Raw genomic sequence first — 20,201 nt, forward strand, 5'->3', positions numbered from 1 at the left:
GCATGGAAACCTGGTCCAAACCATTCATTTCCCTGATAATCTCATTATTTGTAAAAAGTCTCATCTGAACTGCTAAGTACCCTGAATCAGAACCAAACCAGAACAATATTTGCCATAATTAATAAAGCAAATGAAAATAATGGAACCAAACAAACAAGTAATTTGATTCCCTAGGCAGTGTTACGTTGAGCACGTTAGTTTAAACAAATACTCAGCTGGGCTGGGCTCCAGAAATAACCCTGCTCCAAGAAACAGTTACCCTTGGAAACCATCACCCATCCTCTTCCCCTGGGCAATGCCTTTGTTGGTGGAGTTACTATACCAACTAGGCCTGGAGTGCCACCTGAGCAGAGCCTGGTACAGCTGCTCCTTCAATTCCACTAGAGCCCTGTTATTGCTGTAAATATTCTGAAGACCAGCTGATTCCTGCAAACATGAATATCATCCTCTCTCGGTAAGAAAGACTAGCTTGCTCTTTTTAGAAATGTTCCCATTTGCAGACTGATTTTAAACCTGCTCTTTGAGGTGCAGAACATTCAGGAAATGATGAGTCAGGGTGGCATGGGTGGCACTGACTGGAGTTTTTATGATTAACATCAGCATTATTATTAACACAGCAGCAAGAACAGCACATATGACACAATACAGAAAAACATAAATCAGAAAGACAAGCCTTGGCCCCAAGATTACAAGCTAATTTTTGACAAAGAGGGAGGTAACAGAAAAGGGATGAATAGGACAAGCAACAGTTGCAAGGTATGAATGTAAGCCAATGCTGCTGTTGTACTTTGGCTTAATTTCACAGAAAGAGGGGAAATAATCATGTTCAGGGGTATATGAAGAAAAGCAAGAGTGTAGAAAAGATTGTTGAGGCTGATTAAGAAGAAAGGTAGAGGGCCTAGAAAAAAATGCAAAGCACTCCCCTCCACCAGCAAGACATGCACAGTGGAGACATAGATTGGTAAGTATGAGGGATATAAGAAGATAAACATGAGATAACGTACAAGGCTTAGGTAAATATGTATGGGAGAGATAAGCTTATATGGCGGGGGGAGGAGATAAGCTATGTAGGCACAATGACCCAAGACGATATGTAAACAAGCATATGAAATATGTATGAGAAGTATAGCTAAGTATGCACTGGGATAGGAAGATATACATCAGAGAGGTAGCTACAGGTTCGTGGATGGTAGTAACTACACCCTTGTGCAAATTAATTGAAACAAACAATGTATTTTATTGTACAAAACTCACATATACATGTATAAAACTCACATATACGTACATTAGTAATAAATATGACCTCCGCTATTTTTAAGCAGCATTTGAACATGGTTTGGCATGGAGTCTACTAGTTTTGAACAGTCACTGCTGATTTTCAGATCCCTGTACCACACTTGAATCAGCGCCTGAATGAGCTTCTCCATAGTCATACAGTCTACAGCACGCAGGCGAATTTTGCATAAAGCCCACAAATTCTCAATGGGATTTACGTCCGGGGAATTCCCTGGCCAATCAAGTACCTGTATTGCTGCTCTGTCATGAATTTCTTCACCACTTTCAATGTGTGACAGGGGGCTAGGTCCTGCTGCAACATCCCAGTACCGTCAGGATACCTCTTTTCCAGCTCTGGGATAACTCTCTTTCATAGAACCTCAATATATTGTGGCGAGCACATCATTCCTTCTAGTGGCTGCAGGCTTCCAACACCGTAATGATCAACTGACTTTTCATGTTTGTTTTGAATACAGGATTACGAGTAAGATAGAAAACATGCTTTGTTTCAATTAATTTGCACAAGGCTGTAAGCAGGGCCGTCTTGTCATAGGGGCTGGGTGGCGCGGTGCGCCAGGGCGCCGGGCCCCCCAGGGGCACCACCGCGAGCCCACCGGCATACCGGCAAGCTGGCCACCCTCCAGAGCCCCAGCTGGAGCGCTGGGAAGGGTGTGCAAAGCCCCGCGCCACTCCAGCGCCACACCCCTCATCTCCCGCTTGCCCACCCCCCCTCCCGAGGGGCGGTCAGTGTGGGAGGGAGGTGGGCGGAGAGGCGGCCCGCCGGGGGCGCCAAGGGATCGTTGCGCCACGGCGGCCGATCCCTTTAAGACAGCCCTGGCTGTAAGCACAGGGGGCATAGGAAAATATGTACCAGAGGAAGTAGCCAAGCATGCTTGGAAGAGGGGAGGTAGCTAAGGAAACATGGAGTAGCTAAGCATATGGAAGGCACAGGAAGACACACATCAGAAGAGGTAGCTATGAATGTACAGGAGAGGTCAGCTTGTACAGGGGAAGACAGGAAGCTGCCATTTACTGTCAGATCAACAGTTCATGTAGCTCAGTGTTGTCTATAGTGACTGGTAGCAGATGTCTAGGGTTTCAGACAGTGGTACCTTGATGTACTACCTGGAGATGCCAGGGATTGAACCTGAAACCTTCTGCATGCCAAGCAGATGCTCTACCCACTTTACTATGACTCTTCCCCAAATCTTTCATGCAACACTTGTACACCAGCAGCAAGTACTGCTTTTGGTAAATTCTGCAGTATCTGGAATCATTTGCCCTGATGACAAAGATCCACCAATGGTAGACTGAATAGATGCTTTACAGAAGTTCTTCAATTAAAGCCAGTCAGCCTTCCTGAGACCTTTGGAAGAATGATAGCGGAGTGGGGAAGTGGAGGAGAGAAAGAATGTCTAGGGGAGAAGTATTTAGGAATAAAAGGTCAGAGCAGGAGGAACTTACCTCTAATCTACTTCAATGCCCCCCCTGCTTTTGCAGCTCTAACTGCAGCCCAAAATCCGGCATGCAGCTGCAGTGCTGAGGAAAACCTCACCTACTTAGATTATTTGTGTCATGTTAGAAGAGGGATAGAAGACAACAAACCTAGAACTAGAACTAGGAAATCAACAGAAGGAAACATTTTTTTAAAAAAGAGGCCTGGGAATTTTTATTTTTTTTAAATATTGCTGTGTGAAAAAGATGTGTCAGTGCCAAACAAGCCTCTCCCTTGGAAAAAAAGTCCATAGATATGATACCACAACACAAAAAGGTATTTGCCTGCTATGGCTGCTACTCAACTCACCTGAGAGTGGAGAGCACCTGAAGAAGGCCTGCTGCAAATAATAATCTCTGCACATGGGTAGGTAAATGTGAGAGGGTGTAGTCCTCGACATTACCAGAAGAAGAAAAAATGAAGGGAGAAGAGAAACACAATATCTACAGCTTACAGCACAACAATTTCATTTTCCCACACTGCACTTTAAGTCTCATTTGCACTTGCTGTGCACACCAGAGTGGGAGTGGTGACATTTTCACCTGATGCACATCACCTAGCAGTGGGAGCACATTGAAGATGAAGTAAACAGGGTAATTGTGTGCATAGCCTTAAATAAATAAAAAAGCAGGAACTTGTTTCCCTTTTCCAGAGACACCCAAGTGAAGATAATGGAGAATATAGTCACCAATGCAGAGAAATATTTTGGGAAATTCTGCATTCTGATGGCTGCTTACACACGCAAGACTGCAAAGGTTCGAGACAAGTCAGACCTGCTGGTCAAGCAGCTCATTGACTATGGAAACACAGAGAATCCTGAGCTGCGGACGACTGTGAAAAACTTTGCTGAGGAACTGGCAAAGGTGCAGGATTACAGGCAGGCAGAGGTAAAAAGCTGACCTTGACAACCTAAATCCACAGCAATGGGTGTGCGTGGAGTAAGAATAATATCCATTCTGTGGCAAGATCAGAGAAAAGATTCTTGTAGGACCTTAAAGACTCTTTGCTACAACAGACAAACACAGACATCCTCTGGATGACTTGTGTTTTATTTTACCTTAAGCGACAGAACTGTGTTTTCTTTAACTGCATAACTGGCAGGGATCAAACAGGTGCAACCTGTCTATTATTGTTTTTGTTGTTATTATTATTAATTTATATACCACCCTTCATGTGAACAACACAAGGTGATATACAGCATAAAAATACATAACATAACAAAAACAAATGAAAAAACCCCTAAATGTGCACCATGGTTGTCAATGTAGCAATGCTTCAAACGTGCATTTCCTTATGCTTGTCCTGCTTTTTCCATTAGGTGGAGAGACTGGAGGTGAAGGTTATTGCACCTCTGAAGATGTATGGGATGCTCATCAAGCAAACTAGGGTAAGCAAATAATTTATTTTAAAAGACAACCCTACACCAAGTTCACTGTGGAATTGCAACGACTTTCTAAACTGGGACACAAGCTCATGCAGAAGCAGGTATAGGAACATAGGAAACTGCTTCTATTAGCTTTGACTGGTAAATGCTGCTGTGAGGTTGCTACCGGGAGCTAACAGTCACTAACATGTTACACCTTTGTTGAAGAAGCTGCACTGGCTGCCATAAGCTACCAAGTAAGCTTCAAGGTGTCTACTTGTTTACAAAGCCCTAAACAAATTGAGAGATAGCTACTTTAGACAATATCTCACTCCTTACACCCTATGACACAGAACCACCCCTGGTGGTACCAATGACTCCTATATTTGCCTTCTGTCCAGAAATTGTAGTTTCCAGAGTTGTGGCCTATTTAACATGAAATACATTATCACATGAGATGAGACAAGCTCCCACAATCAGTTCTTTCGGATGCATACTTAAGACCTTATATTTCCCTAAGCTTTATCTGAATGAAATTTTTAATTATGGTCAACTGAGCATTCTCTGGTGTTGAACTGTTAACTGTATTATTTTTGTTGTATATTTTATACTTAGTTTTGCTTTTTTGAACAATGCTCTGATATTTTATAATGTGAGGGCTTTTTAAATTTTAAAACATACTAATAAAATTGTTGTATTTTGAGAAGATCCGACAGAAGTCACCATCCGACCGACAGATGATTGTATCCTTGTCAGCATGTTGCTGCTTCAATCTCTTCCCTACTCCTGCAAAAGCAGTCCTGGCTCCCCAGTACTGCAGAGTTCTGGCCTTCTTAATGCAGCTAGATCAGGAAGGCAAAGTTACAAGCCCTTCTGAGTGTCCCACAAAGCAGTGGAATTCAATGAAACCTATTGGAAACAGACATTTTCCAGAGTTGTGGCCTATTTAACATGAAATACATTATCACATGAGATGAGACAAGCTCCCACAATCAGTTCTTTCGGATGCATACTTAAGACCTTATATTTCCCTAAGCTTTATCTGAATGAAATTTTTAATTATGGTCAACTGAGCATTCTCTGGTGTTGAACTGTTAACTGTATTATTTTTGTTGTATATTTTATACTTAGTTTTGCTTTTTTGAACAATGCTCTGATATTTTATAATGTGAGGGCTTTTTAAATTTTAAAACATACTAATAAAATTGTTGTATTTTGCTACATTAAACAGGCCGAGATTAAGAAATTCAACAATGCCCGAAACAATGAAATAAAGCAGCTAGAGAAGTTGGAGAAGATCCGACAGAAGTCACCATCCGACCGACAGATGATTGTATCCTTGTCAGCATGTTGCTGCTTCAATCTCTTCCCTACTCCTGCAAAAGCAGTCCTGGCTCCCCAGTACTGCAGAGTTCTGGCCTTCTTAATGCAGCTAGATCAGGAAGGCAAAGTTACAAGCCCTTCTGAGTGTCCCACAAAGCAGTGGAATTCAATGAAACCTATTGGAAACAGACATGCACAGGGAAAACCACTCCTTGAATAAGGAAAAGCAAAATAGAATGTTGCAGGCTCACAATCAGCTCTCTGGAGAGGGAACTGGGGCCCCGATGAGATGAAATTAGTATGAATAATGCTCAGATAACAAGCATAGGGCTTTGAAAGCACACACACCCTGCACTGCCCGCTTACTTCCTTGTCACAGAGCTGCAAACATGAAATTGGAGATAAAAACACATGACCCCTGGACATACTTTTTAGTAAGGGCATGCAAAAATTTGTGCCTCGAGTCTGTTGCTATGCTAGGCTGCGCCCTGGAATTTATTTACTTCACAAAGATGAGAAAGCCCCCGCACATGTGCAGAGGGCCTGTCACCACTGAGTAATCAGTGCCATCTTAAGAGGGCTAGAGCATCAACACCTTAGATTCTCCCCAAGCACCTTTTGATTTAGGCTATGTACACATCATACTTTTAAAGCACATTACTTCCCCCAAAGGATCCTGGGAACTGTCATTTGTTACCTTGCTTTGTTGTTGGCATCCATCTGTCTCAAGAGACCATGCAGTGAGGACCTGCAGTTCAAACCGCTGTGCTAGCAGCACAGAAGTGACCACTCTGATGCAAGCCTGGGCACTGTGTGTGGAGGTCTTGGGCTGCCCAGACTACAAGACCCCCCTCTTGGCCTCACTGATGTAGTCCAAAGGAAAGCAGAGCAATATATTTGACACCAGCTTGGCTGCCGTAGTTGCAGGAAGGAGACGTACAAGGCGACATCCAACCATCTTAGAGACTCTGGTCTGGATTTGTGTAAGATTTACTCCTTAGCCTTTTCTTCTCCAGAAGATATCCCACAAGGAAGCAGAGGTTTAGGATCAGAGTTTTCCTTCTTCTAGAAGAGCTACATTCCCAGTTTAACAAGCCCCTTCTGCCCCTCACTTCCCCCTACAGCTTGTGCAGAAACTGCCTTCTTGACCATTGGACCCACCATTGGTCTCGTCCACTCCATCAGCTGGAGCCTGTCCTTGCATGCAGGAAAAAGTCTCTAACTCACAGAGGATTTGAGACCCATTGGCTACCCTCACCTGGTTTAGCAGGCCAGTTAAAGCTGTTTCCTTGGATGTGGTCACTGTCCCATGCTGTCAGCTTGTAGAAGCCACAGGAGAAAGCTTAGTGCAGGGTGGGAACCAAAGGTGGACAGAAAACCTTAGAAGGAGCATGATGTGTCTCCCACCACAGGTACAACCCTTCCCCCATCACCGCACACACCCATCATTTGTTAAGAAATCTTAGAATTCTGGCTCTATGAGGAACAAACAAGAGTTCCCAGGTTTCTTTGGGGAAAGCCATGTACTTTAAATGTGTTTTAAATGTATGGTGTGTATGCAGCCTTAGATCTCTCTGAGTGCAGGCACACTGCAGCAAACCCAATTCACTAGTCTTCATTATTCCCAGGCGCCCAGATTTGCCACCTAATTCCTTAAAGATCTGATATTCTAATCTAAATATCCAAATAGCTTCCTAGCATCAGTATGTTTAAAATATCAGAGAGAAATGTGAGTCCTCTTATTTCATGAAATAAGTCCTGTGTTGGTGAAAGAAGCAAAACACCATAATCCAGGCAGCTCAAAAAAAAGAGAAAAGATTTTCCTCCTTTTTTTCCTCCTTCCCTTGGCAAAAGATATTTTAATCAGGAACTTCTTCAAAAACTATCCCTTTTCTTCCAAAGGGAAAAGCTCTCAGCAGCAAAATCCTCAGGAAAATTCTCAAGGGGAGGAGAGGAGGCTTGACATTCTCTTAATCCCTGCTGTGCTAAACTCAACTGCTGAGAGAGCAGCCATAAAACAAGGGAAAGACAGAGATGCTGGAGGCAGCTGTGGAGCAATCTTGCAGGGAGGTAGAAGAGCTCTCTCTCTCTCTTTCCCTCCAGGAGGCACACAGAAAATTGTGTGGCGCAAAATGCAGTTTTTTCCAGGAGACAATCTTGCACATTTGAAAAGATTAAACTGCATCCTCCTTCCCACCCTATTACCAAATTCTCAAACTTATGGACTCAAGGCCCACAACCATTTAGCAGAGTCCAGCAGCTTGTTGAACATTTGGCAGAATCTCTTTATTTATTTGAAGCATTTTTATCCCATTATTCGACTTAAAAGGGTCCCATCTCTTCCTCTGATAGAGCTTGATAGAATGCAGAGCTGCCAGGCGAGAGTTGAGGAAAGAGCCAAATGGTGCTGGTGTCTCAGAAGAGCTGATGGAATAGCCCTGTTTCCCATCTCTCTGATAACAGCTTGATGGAATGGCTGACACCAGAAGAAGGGAAGACCCAAAGAAGCTTGCATGTCCCCTCCACCCCTTACATGACTCATATTTGCAGTGGCACCAACTAGCTGCCATATGTTGAGCTCCTAGACTCATTTCGCCTCTCCTGCCCTTCAGGGAGCTCTTTAGAAGTTTATATAGAAACACACCAACTAGGTGTCTCTTGCCAGCAGAGATCTTCCAGAAAATGGATGTGAACTATAATGCCTGATCCCCTGGGTCATGCCAAGAGTGTCACGTGTACAATATAGAGGCAGCATAGTCTATATATATCAGAAAGGAAGCAGGAGTATCTTCACTTGATACACATTACCTGATTTGTTTCCTTGAGCCTGTAACCCTGCCAAACTCCTATTCAGTAAAGCTGTCATCTGTGCATGCACTATAAACTGTGCATGCTCAATGGCTGTCTCTCAAACGTACACACTCAGCTTATCTCTAGCACAGGAGTCAGCAAACTTTTTCAGCAGGGAGCTGGTCCACTGTCCCTCAGACCTTGTGGGGGGCTGGACTATATTGGGGGGGGGAATGAACGAATTCCTATGCCCCTCAAATAACCCAGAGATGCATTTTAAATAAAAGGACACATTCTACTCATGTAAAAACACGCTGATTCCTGGACTGCCCACGGGCCAGATTTAGAAGGTGATTGGGCCGCATCCAGCCAGCAGTGTAGCGAGCCACTTTGCCGCCCAGGGTGGCAAACTTGTCTCACTCCCCATACCCCTTCCTTCCCCTCCTCAATGCCACAGTTTCTGTGATCTACTAATGGATTTGACTGTCCTCTGGTGCTGAAACTGAACATGGGCCTCTGTCATCACAAACCACTAGTAAAACCTGTCTGTACATGAACAAAGAGCCTTGTGGCACATTAAAGACTAAAAACTTAAGCAGGAAGTCTTTAGGGTGCCATAAGTAACTGCTGCTTTTGCTGCAACAGGCTAACAGGACTACCACTCCAGAAACCACTTTTATAACAAGTATTATGATGGCTTAAAGAGGGACCAGCAGGTATCCAGGCAAGTCAAGTATATCTAGCTTGTAAAGATTGACGCACGACTGCACACATGCTCATCACCCCAGTGGCCCAAACATAGGGGCATGGCGGAGGTGGAACCATGTGGGCTTATGCACGCTCCAACAACACATGGGGTGGGGCAGGAACGCAAACCCCATGCAATTGGAGAGTTGCCTGTATGTGAAATTTATCCTCTTCAATAGCCTCTAGCTTGAGATGCTGCTCAGGAACCTGCCTCCTGTGTCCCATGTCACAAAGTCTTGTCCTTTCTGTCACAAAATGCCTATCTGATGAACAGTCTGGGAATAACCAAGTGTGTTGCTAAGAACAGTCTGGTTTGGTTTTTTTGAAGACTGAAGAAAGTGTCTGCTGCAGGCTTCCCATTGGGGTATCTGGTTGGTTACTGTGAGAACAAAGTGCTGAACTAGATGAGCCTCTGGCCTGATCCAACAGCCAGACTCTTCTTGTGTTCTTTTAGCAGTGGCTCAGACAAGAAGGCACCAACAACCCAAACTGTTATTTCTTTGCTCCCCTTTTGATTTTTTCCCCTTGACTCTTATACTCAGTCACAGGTAAGGGATTAGATCACCACTGTGTGTACGTTAACATGCAAGTTGAAGTGAAGGCATAAGTATAAACACTGGCACCCACAGTGACCATTCCCCAGTTGCTCCAGAAAAGTTGGCCACAAGTGCAACATTAAGAGCATTCACACCATCATTTTGAGCAATGGCATTCTGCTGGAACTACTTCTGGGTAAGTTCTTACCCTATAGCATTTGCTCTTGACTTCCGTCTGTTTCAAGAAGCACACTAGAGCAGAGTTTTACATTTCAGACTTCACATGTATTTGTAAATAGTTACACTGATTTCAGAGGGATTAGGGACTGACTCACAGACAAGATATATATTGTGACTCTCAGCTCAATGCCTGCAGCACCACCAGCAAAAAGCATGGATCTTGATCCTGCTTCATTTGCTCACAACTTATCGTGCACAGCAACAAATGGCAGAAGACAGAGAAATGAATCTCCATCCATATCAAGAAATGCACCCAGTCAGTTCAAAGGACTCAGGCCTAGCCCGTACATGAAGCAGAATTACATTGACCAGAAATAACAGAGTGCACTGGACAGCTTCAGACTTCACAATGGTAAATCACACTTTTAATCCTCTCCAATAAACAAAAAGCATTGTTGGGTTCTTACCTGAAAAACTAGCTTTTCCCTGCCCCATACATGTGTGTATGTACATTTCCCCAATAATCTTTACAAAAGCCTAATAAAGTAGGCACCATATTGTAGATAGGGTGGTAAACATGCTTAAGGACCCCTAGTGAATTCATGGCTGCTGAAGTAATTTTGAAGGGACATCCTATTTTACAGTGGTATCTATGACGTCGTACTAATTCTCATAGGCCAGGACTCGGAAATATTTATGCCACTGCAATCTTAAAATATTGGTGGAGCAGATTTCAGTTGTACTCCAACAGTAAATGAAATGCATTTAGGATGACATGTGCAGATTCTCATGACCCATGCAACACAAATTATTTCCCTATATTTATATTATGCTGCAATCAGTGAGACAAGGCCCTATAATTATGCTCCGCCAAATCCGGCAAAACTGCAAAGCATTCACAGTAGGATATTTTATACACAAAGGTCAAGCTTCTATTCTCTTTGAATCAGGGGAGGGAGGTCGCTTAAAAAGAGAGTGAATAAAAATTACTTAAGCCCTTGCAAAACTTTGGCAGAATTACCACCTTGCAAATAAATGTACATCAGTGTCCATGGAAAGTGATACATTTATCCTGTCAGGCATCGCTCATCTGAGTGAATGCCTTCCTGATAAGCAAGAGTGACTCACTCTGCTCTGCTGGTCCAGAAGTCACACACCACTTGTTTACAACTGTATGTTAAATAGCACTTCTTGTCATAAATCTACTTTGCTTAGTTTCATCTAACACTCATCAGGGTTCTAACAGCTCACAGCAAGGCAGTGCTGAGTGGAAGCTGATTTAGCTCATCAGCAACCTACAGCGTCTATTCTACGAAAGCTCATACCAAGAACAAACTTAGTTGGTCTCTAAGGTGCTACTGGAAGGAATTTTTTTTTTTATTTTGTTTTTTTTTTTTTTATAAGAATTTATTGACCTTTTTCTTATAACAACATATACCCACACCCACACCTACAATTAAACAAATACAAAACAAATACTCTGATAAAACAAATACAAACAGTGTCAAGTTTTCTTGTTGCATCTTTTCTTTAAAAAGAAAATTTCTATTTCCATATCTTGACCATTGACTTCCCCTGCCCTTTCTCCTTCGAGTTCATATCCTTAATCTATTTTATAACCATTTCTCCTGGAATTCAAATTCAGTTATATAGTTACACACAATTATATATTCAACATTTAACTAACAATGCATCATCGTAGTAATATCTCATCATAATTCTTCTTCCATTAAAATCTTCACCAATCATTTATATCATATCTATCTCTTCTATCCTTTAAACTGCTGCTAATAACATAGTAACTCAAAATATCTCCTTTCATATTCAAACAAAAAATAAAACAGAAAGATTGTTGACAGTATTCACCCTCCGATTTCAAAATTCCATGACAGGCTACTTAAAATTTTACTTAGTGTTTCACCCCACACCCCCTCTGTCCATTATTCTTCTCCTGGTGGCATCAACACTGAATTTCCCTGTAGCTTCCCTCTCCAAGCGTCCACAGATCCAGGCACAGTCCGAAACTCTCCTTGCCACGAGCTCCAGGATGTCCATCTCGTCGTCTCTCAGCTTCTCCGGTTCTTTGTAGCATTCCTTTTCTTCTTGTAAAAACCATAATTCTCTGTCCCTGGCCCCCGAGCTCACACCTCGGGGACTGGATATAACAAATCTTACCGTCGCCTTGGGACTGCCACCCCCAAAAGGCGAGTTTCTTCTCCGAAGCAGCTCACTCATTTCTCTCCATCTTTCCAGACACCCTCTCAGCTCTTTGGCAAGACTTTCTTCCAAAGTGTTAAAAGTTTTAAAAGCCTCCTCTGTGGGCAATTGGTTCTCTTTCAGACCCCCACACAAGACTTTGACTTTCCTGTACAGCAGTTCCACCCTCAAAGCAGTGAGCCTCTGTTCGTCCGTTAGTCCAGAGTTCAGTACCAGTTCAAGGACGAAGCCCAGCATACTGGTAGAGGGGGAGGAAGTGGGTATCAAATTTCTACTCCAGCCTCTCTATTCGTCGCCATTTTCCTAAACTGGAGCGCAGATACCGCAACTTTAAATGGAGATATTTTCCGCTAATTTACTTCCCAAGAAAAAAGTTTGCCAGTCTCATGTATCAATTTTAAGTACATTGTAACAGTTCTGTAGCAGCAGTTGCTCAAATTGGTTAGCTTCTTTAACTCGAAGGGAAGAAGGCAGGCTGCCTTTCTCCTTCCCCCCGGATCGTTCCAAAAGCTCGGTTTCTGGTCAAATTAGTTACTCACGACCACCGGGTTCCTTTGGCTTCCATTCTTTATTTTATTTTGTTTTGACTATGGCAGACCAACACGGCTACCTACCTGTAATTGGGAAAGAGGCGTTGGTGCTACCAAAATCTGTTGGGACTGATCTTACCAAGAAGCAACTTGAACCAGATGCTTCCGGAAACAGATTCCACAGGAGGCGTACGTTCCGCAGGATAAGGCCGAAACTTGTTTTCCAACATTGGAAACAATTCAGCATTAATTCTTTTTTCTTTCTTTTGCCCTACAAATCAACGTCTCCCTGCAATGCAAAGCTAAGCCCCTTATCTGTTCACTGCCTTCCAGTGTTACCTGCTAGAGGGATCTTTCACAGTGCAATCACACAAATTCACACACCTTGGTGCAGCAATGTAAGTTTTGGATTTCCTAAAGCATAACCCAATGAGCATATAAATGAAGAATTAATTTACGTCCTTAATAAGTGAGTGCCACCCTGGGCTCATCTGGGAGGAAGGCTAGGGTATAAATTTAAATAATAATAATGTGCTTCAAAGTTATTAACAGTGATGGCCATAAGGTTTGCAGAAAGCAACTTTTCCTTGGCAATTCCCACAACAGAACACATGGCCATGATTCCCCGTTTCACTAGCAGGGAGGGCAGATCACACAATACATTTAAAGTATATCCAATGCACATTTAAAACATTGGCTAAACTGATGGAAGCTGTCAAGACCAACTACAACAAAAGATACAATGAGATTCAGCATCACTGGGGCAGCAACGTCCTGGGGCCAAAGAATCTGAGGAACTGTAGTTTGTTAAGAGTGCTGGGAATTCAGGGAAGACTATAGTTCACAGGATTGAGGGAAGTCATGTTTGTTGGATGTGCTTTAAATTTATGGTCCTCTGTCAGTGAGACAATCAGGATTAAAAGGTAGAATACTTAAACCACAGTCTCATAGCTTAACATTACACTCCTGTCTTTGCCTAGGCCGAGTCTCAAGTACATAAAGCCTCTGTTGATGCGAACCGAACTACACAACAGCTTGAAGAGACCATGGATGAGTTTCAGAAACAAAAGCTAAAAGATATTCAGGTAATAAGGACTTCTTAGTGGGTAATCATAACATGAGAGGCTTAAGATTGCAATTCTATGTCCATATACTTGGGAGGAAGCCCAACCAGATGGGTGGAGTATAAACAAATTATTATCATCATCATCATCTTAGATTTAGGTAGGTAGCCGTGTTGGTCTGATGCAGTCGAAATAAAAAATAAAAAATGTATCTGAAGAAGTGTGCATGCATACGAAAGCTACCGGTATACCCAGAACAAACTTAGTTGGTCTCTAAGGTGCTACTGGACAATTTTTTTAATTTCTTTAAATCATTATCATCATCATCATCATCATCTTCATCAAACTTAGTGGAAAATCTGCATAAGTCAGAGATGAACTTTATCATGTTGGTACCACAGTTGTTGGGAGCAATAAAGATGATTATTTGGGGGAAATTGGTTTTCTTTCAGAAAAGCCCTCCTAATTTTTCAACTCCTTTTCTCAAAAGTTCATAGGATTTTCACCACCACCTTTATCACCCAGGCAGGTTTAAAGGTAATGACAATGTTTTGAGTATGATTAAATTTTTGATCTGGCAAAATAAGGTTTGAAAACATAGAAGTGTGGCACAGCCTTCCATTCCCATTTTATAATCTATCCCCAGGGGTTGCCAATAGCAAACCAGAGGTTTGCCCTCGTGTCCACAAAATTCCTGAGCTGAACACAGACACACCCATTGCCTCCTTTGACGTAAGGTGACAAGTATGGTTACCCCTTTCCCTCCTTGAACAGTATATAGAGCTGAAGGAGAAAGTTGAAAGTGTGACAGCTCTATGAACTTTTCAAGGCTCAGGTCAGCACCTGAAAGCAGAGCAACTAAGAGAGGGTTGGAAGGAAAGGTAAGTGATCTGGGGGATAGGTGGAGGGAGGAAAAATAAGCAGCCAGAGGGAAGAAAGTGGGGTGCCACAGAAATCAGGAAAGAGTGTCACAGACAGACAGACAGACAGACAGACAGAGAAATGGTTCACACATGCATACACAAACATGCATGTTTGATCCAGTAAAATGGATTCATTTGAAACTGTATACTTTTTTCACACACTTCCCATTCACCAACAAATCACATCTGTCTCCACTGACTAAACCATAAAAATCAAAGAACTGATGTTTTCCAGCATTGCCGTGGCACAAAAACATGAATCCTCATAATTATTTAAAAGGGATCCCTTCATAACCACAATTAACTAACAAGGGCCTTTGTTGTCTATATATGTATTTTGTAAATTGTTAGTGGTTTTGCTGTGCCATCCTATGTAAAAAATCATGGAGACCTATGAGGATCTGTGACTTAGATAAATGTTTCCATAGTGCTAGTAAACACACTATCTGAGAGTTTTACTGTAAAACTTGATGTTTTACTTTGATAGTGCAAATTCAAGAGGATCCATTTTAAGTTTGCTTGATCCAACTTTTACCCAGACTCCATGGAAGAGCATATAAACTTTTCCAAGGAGTCTCAGTAAAAATCAGATCCAGTAGAATCAATGCATGTGCACACATACACTTTCTCACTTCCTGTCTCCCTAGGAGAGGGTAAAACTGGCACTGGGGAAAAGATAAGCAACTGGAGTGGGTGGTGCCCACAACACACTCTCAAATTTTCAAATGTGCCCATGGGGTCCAAAAACCTTGGCAACCAAAATCAAGTCTCAGTTATTTTCACAGACAAAAGATTAGTGGGCTGCTAATTACCTTTCCCCTTTGCCAGAAATGAAGTTTTAAATCTTGCCAATGTTCAAGTTACACAAATTGAAAATGAATTGAAAAGCTAAACTGAAAATGGAATATGCATTATTCTCTCCAGAGAGTATTAGATCTATTAGATTGTTCCAGTAAGCTTGCAAATAAATGCATGAAATGGATAGCAGTGCTTTTTTCCCCAGGTGCTGGTACTCACCATGAGGTTCTTACAGTAAATGCCATACTTTTAACAACTGAAGGAAAAACAGTGCCAGTACTGCATACCCTTGAGTACCCCCATTAAAAAGCACTGGATAGAAGCTCTTACATCTTTTGCCATTTATTTACCCTACCTTCCATACTTCTGAAGTGGTTGTATCAACCCAAAGAATATGACTACTTTAAGCAAGAATTAGTGTCTATTCCATTGTGATTATTATTGTTTACTTCCAATTTTCTGTTAAACAACAAGACTCAAACGCCTTAAGAGGAGGGGAAAGTGCATTTATAAAATGGCTTACCCCAGCCTTTTCAAAAGTAGAGAAAACCAGCAGTTTCTGTGGTTGAGGTCTCAAGATTCCTCACCCAGCAAGGTCACTTTGTGGGGGGGGGGGGGCTTCACAAACCAAGTTGGGGATAACGTCAAGATGTGCTGTCTCCTTTCATTACAGAAGATCTTCTTGGACTTTGTCACCATTGAGATGACCTTCCATGCAAAAGCCCTAGAGGTCTATTCCAATGCCTTCCAAACCCTTGAAAGCTATGATGCAGAGAAAGATTTGGAGGTAGCTGAATCTGTGAAATAATACAAAAATGAAATTCACTCATAACAGAGTAAATTAAAAATTGCTAGGTATCTTTTGATTTAGAAAACACGAATCTAGGAGGGCCAATCTAGGAGGCCATGCCATAGGCCCTGCCCCCTCTGAAGAGGACCTGAGGCCTCTCCAAACCTGCCAGGCCTCGCTGAGAAGAAGTGCCCACCCTTCTCCCTCCCCGCCACTGTGAATATGCTCAGTGTCATAAGGAAGCAGGAGAACCCTAGTTTTCACTGAGGGAAATAAATAAATAAACCTGAACCTGGCCTATACATACCTCTTCAGACTGCAGGTTGGGGTTTTGTGACTGAAAGTTTGTTCCTCAAGCTTTGGCAAACAGAAAGCTAAAATGTTACAGAAAGTTTGCACACACATGTCGTACTTTTAAAACACATTAAAAGCACATTCCCACAAGCCAGAGAATTCTAGGAACTGTCATTTGTTAGGGATTCTGGGACTTGTATGTTGGGACTTGTAGCTTTGTAAGGAGTAGACTACAATTCCCATGATCCTTTGCTTTGTGTGCTGGGGGCGGTGCTTTGCAAAGGTATAGTCATAGTGTGTAAACAGCCTATGTCAAGATTAAAAAACAAAATAAATTGCATGTATGCCTGGAGTATTCAGACATGGGAGCCCCATCAGCACTCATTTTGTGCACAGGATTAGCCCCTCAGTGGCAAGTAGGCCACATCACCTAGGACTGGAGTGACAGCCATCTTGTTACTGACACGTTGCAGCAGCATTCACCAGCCTGTTGCCCTCCATGTGTTTTGGTCCCATCAACCAAAGCCAGCATGACAGGAGGGAATTATAGTTCAAAACAGTGGGGGGGGGGGTTACCTGGTTGGTGAAAGCTGCATTACATTTGTTCTCCTTGCCAGGAAGGCAAAACAGGCAGGCTCCAAGCAGCTTACTGTGACCAGATATCACCTTGGTTACTCAGTCACACCATTAGTCAGTGTATTGGCAGAGGCCAGATCACTAATGCCTATTGATCATTGCAGCACTTTTGTTATATCACACATGCATCATTTTCAGGTCTCTGGGTAGGGACTGCTAACAAAATTTGGCTGTGTGATAATTGCCCTAAATAGGATTTCTTGCCTTGCTAGGATTTCAGAGCAAAAATACACATTGCTTCTGGAACCTTCCATGAGGCGAGACCAGACACTACAACAACAAGCCAATCTCCTGCCGTCCCATGGTCCACACAGGTGAGTTATTACTGCAATAAGTGAGCTTTGAATACAAAACCAGTTACTTTGCTGAATAAACATGGTTAAGATTGCACAGGAAGTGGTGAATTGAACTTGGCTTGTACAGCATTCTGTCCACTATAACACACTGGTGGTAAACTACTTCAGACTGCTGGTAGATACTCACATGACTCAGTCTACAATCTGTAGTTACTAAGGAAATGGCATACATGCAGCCATCACTTGGCACTATAATCCAGGGGTGGCTAACCACTGGGGGATTGTATCCAGACCCTGAATCCCCACCCCACAAGACTACATGAGTTTGGTGCAGCTAAAATAATTTATTCTAAAAGTCGGCGATAGTGGAGTGGGCAGAGAGGTTTAAAGTTTTACTACCAGCCCAGTCCCCTGACATGGGTCACAGGCACACCATGCAAAAATCACCTATCAGCTCCTTAACAAGGGTGCAAGGGACCCTAGGTATGCCTCTGTTTGCCACATACCGGTAATAATCCTTAGACTTTCCATTTCCAGAGCATCCAAAGCACTCTTCAGAAGCTGGAGCTAGTGGAGAGTGATGAGGAATCTGAAGACCAGCTGCAAGATTTAAGGGATGCTGAATACACCCAGATTCGGAGGGTAACCAGCAGAACCACATGAGACCAACTATCTTGATTCATGAAGCTGTGCTGTATTTATTTCTCTACTCCCTGGTTAAGCTTTACATTTTCATGCAGGTTTCCTCTAGATCAGAAATGGACACTGAGTTCAACAGCATCTGGCAGGTACTACAAGCTCCCATCAGCCCCAACCATCACAGCCAATGATCAGGGATGATGTGAGCTGCAGTTCAGCAATATGCTTATGTCACCGTGCTGATTACCCAGATCAACACCTACCACTCCTTCTTCAAACTTGAGATTTAAAATAAAATAGAACATTAACTTTCAATCTCTCATTCAATTTTTAAATGGCTTGGGCAGAAGATGGGAGCATAGTGCAATCCCACTTGCAAAGTTTCCTGTTCATTCAGGAGGACTAGAAATTTAAGATTATCACAAACCCACACATCATTTGTACATAGACTGCTCAGCAGACAAGTACATTTGCAGTTCAGGTGTCATTATCAGGAGTGGACATTCCATACTGCATTGCCCCTGCTTGAAGAGGGACAGCCCATTTCTTCTTTGAATTTTTGCCACCTGAAATCACTGGGCTATTTCAAAGCAAATAATTTAGCTGTTAAGAGTTAATCAAATGTACAAATATAGAACAAGCCAGTCAGTCTGTGGCTATCAGTAGTGTATCATCTGTAGAAATAGAAAACAGGTTTAAACTCTCTCCTCCACAAGTTTATCTTCCATATGATAGTGACCATCACAACATCCTGCAACAGTGAATTCCATAGGTTAATTGGTAGCTGTGCACTTTCCATTTCCAATCAGTTTCCCTGACCTTGCCTTCCCCAATTTTTAGTGTTTGGGGAAAAAAGGATAATTTATCCTTATTCACTCTTCCCATGGTCTGTAATTCACACTTGATGACATACTGTACTTTCTCTGAGCAAAATAAAATGTGCCACATTGGATTGTGATTTAGTGATTTGTCAGAATTAAAGAGAGGCCAGTGTCTCAGATGAACCATTAAGTGTCATTGAGTGGGTGGAAGATGCTGATCATTGCCTGTTATTGGGCACATTCTTAAGATGTTTCAGTAGAAGAGCTATATATTTTCAATGCAATTAAGAGAGAGCTCAGATAGAATAAGGAGTACTGTTGTTTTCTCTCTTTTTGTGGTAACTTGTTTTTCTTCTGAACCTTCTTTTTGAACAAAGAAAAAGTTAATAAGGGCCGAACTAGATATGGTAGAACACATCAGAGTTTGTTGTTTCAATAAAGGGGGAAATTTCTATCAGGACCGCAATACAGCATTCAAAAAGAGAAGGTTTCCACATCTAGAGATGCTAGCAAAATATGACCCCTCCAGACCTATTTGCTTACACAAAGCTTAAGCAAAGATTAGACCATATCCAATCTTCATTGAGCATTCATTCTGATTTGTTTGTGGGGCTGTTAAATGACCATGAGCATTCATCCTGAGTTGCTTGTGGGGTGTTTAAATGGCTTCGTGTTAATCATTCCTTCATCCCCCACTTTTCTATGCATTTCCCTGACACTTTCCAAACTGCAAAAAGTCCTCCCCACCCCAAAGTGGATTTATGGTGCTAGGGCAGTAGATCAATTTAACCCACTTTAAATGCACAAACCTACAGTTCTGGTGTACAATTGAATTGCTCCTGCAAAATGCTGACAAGCCCAGAGGTGCACTAAATTACCAGTACATGGCCAAACTCAAAGACAACCACTCAGCAGTGTCCTTTTTTCTGTTCCAAGTTTGGGGTAAAGGCAGATTTTAAGCTATTTTCCCCTCAAAGCTCAGCAGCAAACTCTGTTAGCAAGACACCCCACCCCCCACCCCGTAACAGCCATTAAAACCAGCCCATTCATTCTGTGGAATGCTGTGGTCAATAGTGCAGTAATTTAGAATCACTCTCAAGACAAAAGGAGATTAATTTTGTCTTTAGCAAACACCAACCTGTGATGTGCCATGAAGCACACAGGGCCCTAATATACACATACACAACATTCCAATCAGTTACCATTACCGGTATTATTCATTTATATGACTGAATCAAAGTTGCGGTCTTCCCCACCTTGTCTGGGAAATAAGACCTCAGACTTGCTATGCTGCACACCAGTAGCAAATGGGCTGTGACTCCACAAGGATTTCATGTTCATTATTTATTTTAAGGGGTGTCAAGGACACTGGGACTTGAACCAAGAACCTCAGGTCAGAGTTGTACTAAGTCAGACTATTTACCTATCTAGCCTGGTATTCTGTGGATCTCCAGTGTCTCAGGCAGTTATTTCCCCATCATCTG

The 20,201-nt window shown here is 42.4% G+C and overlaps 1 protein-coding gene across 1 annotated transcript; it reads left to right on the top strand.

Annotated features, from left to right (window-relative positions):
- Positions 1-280: 280 nt before the first annotated feature.
- Positions 281-18,494, top strand: CIBAR2 (CBY1 interacting BAR domain containing 2). The gene is made up of 9 exons (XM_033156936.1): positions 281-454; positions 3,423-3,657; positions 4,089-4,157; positions 5,365-5,466; positions 9,536-9,541; positions 13,437-13,541; positions 15,915-16,028; positions 17,174-17,275; positions 17,795-18,494. The coding sequence occupies exons 1-9, from the start codon at positions 435-437 to the stop codon at positions 17,918-17,920; spliced, it is 879 nt and encodes a 292-aa protein (XP_033012827.1). The 5' UTR covers positions 281-434; the 3' UTR covers positions 17,921-18,494.
- Positions 18,495-20,201: the final 1,707 nt, after the last annotated feature.

This window comes from Lacerta agilis, chromosome 8 (genome assembly GCF_009819535.1).
Source record: "Lacerta agilis isolate rLacAgi1 chromosome 8, rLacAgi1.pri, whole genome shotgun sequence".
NCBI lineage: Eukaryota > Metazoa > Chordata > Lepidosauria > Squamata > Lacertidae > Lacerta > Lacerta agilis.

Coding starts and splice junctions, on each gene's coding strand:
- CIBAR2 (XM_033156936.1), top strand. CDS start 435: ATGAATATCATCCTCTCTCG. Junction 3,658..4,088: donor AGGATTACAGGCAGGCAGAG/GTAAAAAGCTGA, acceptor TTTTTCCATTAG/GTGGAGAGACTGGAGGTGAA. Junction 13,542..15,914: donor AAAAGCTAAAAGATATTCAG/GTAATAAGGACT, acceptor CTTTCATTACAG/AAGATCTTCTTGGACTTTGT.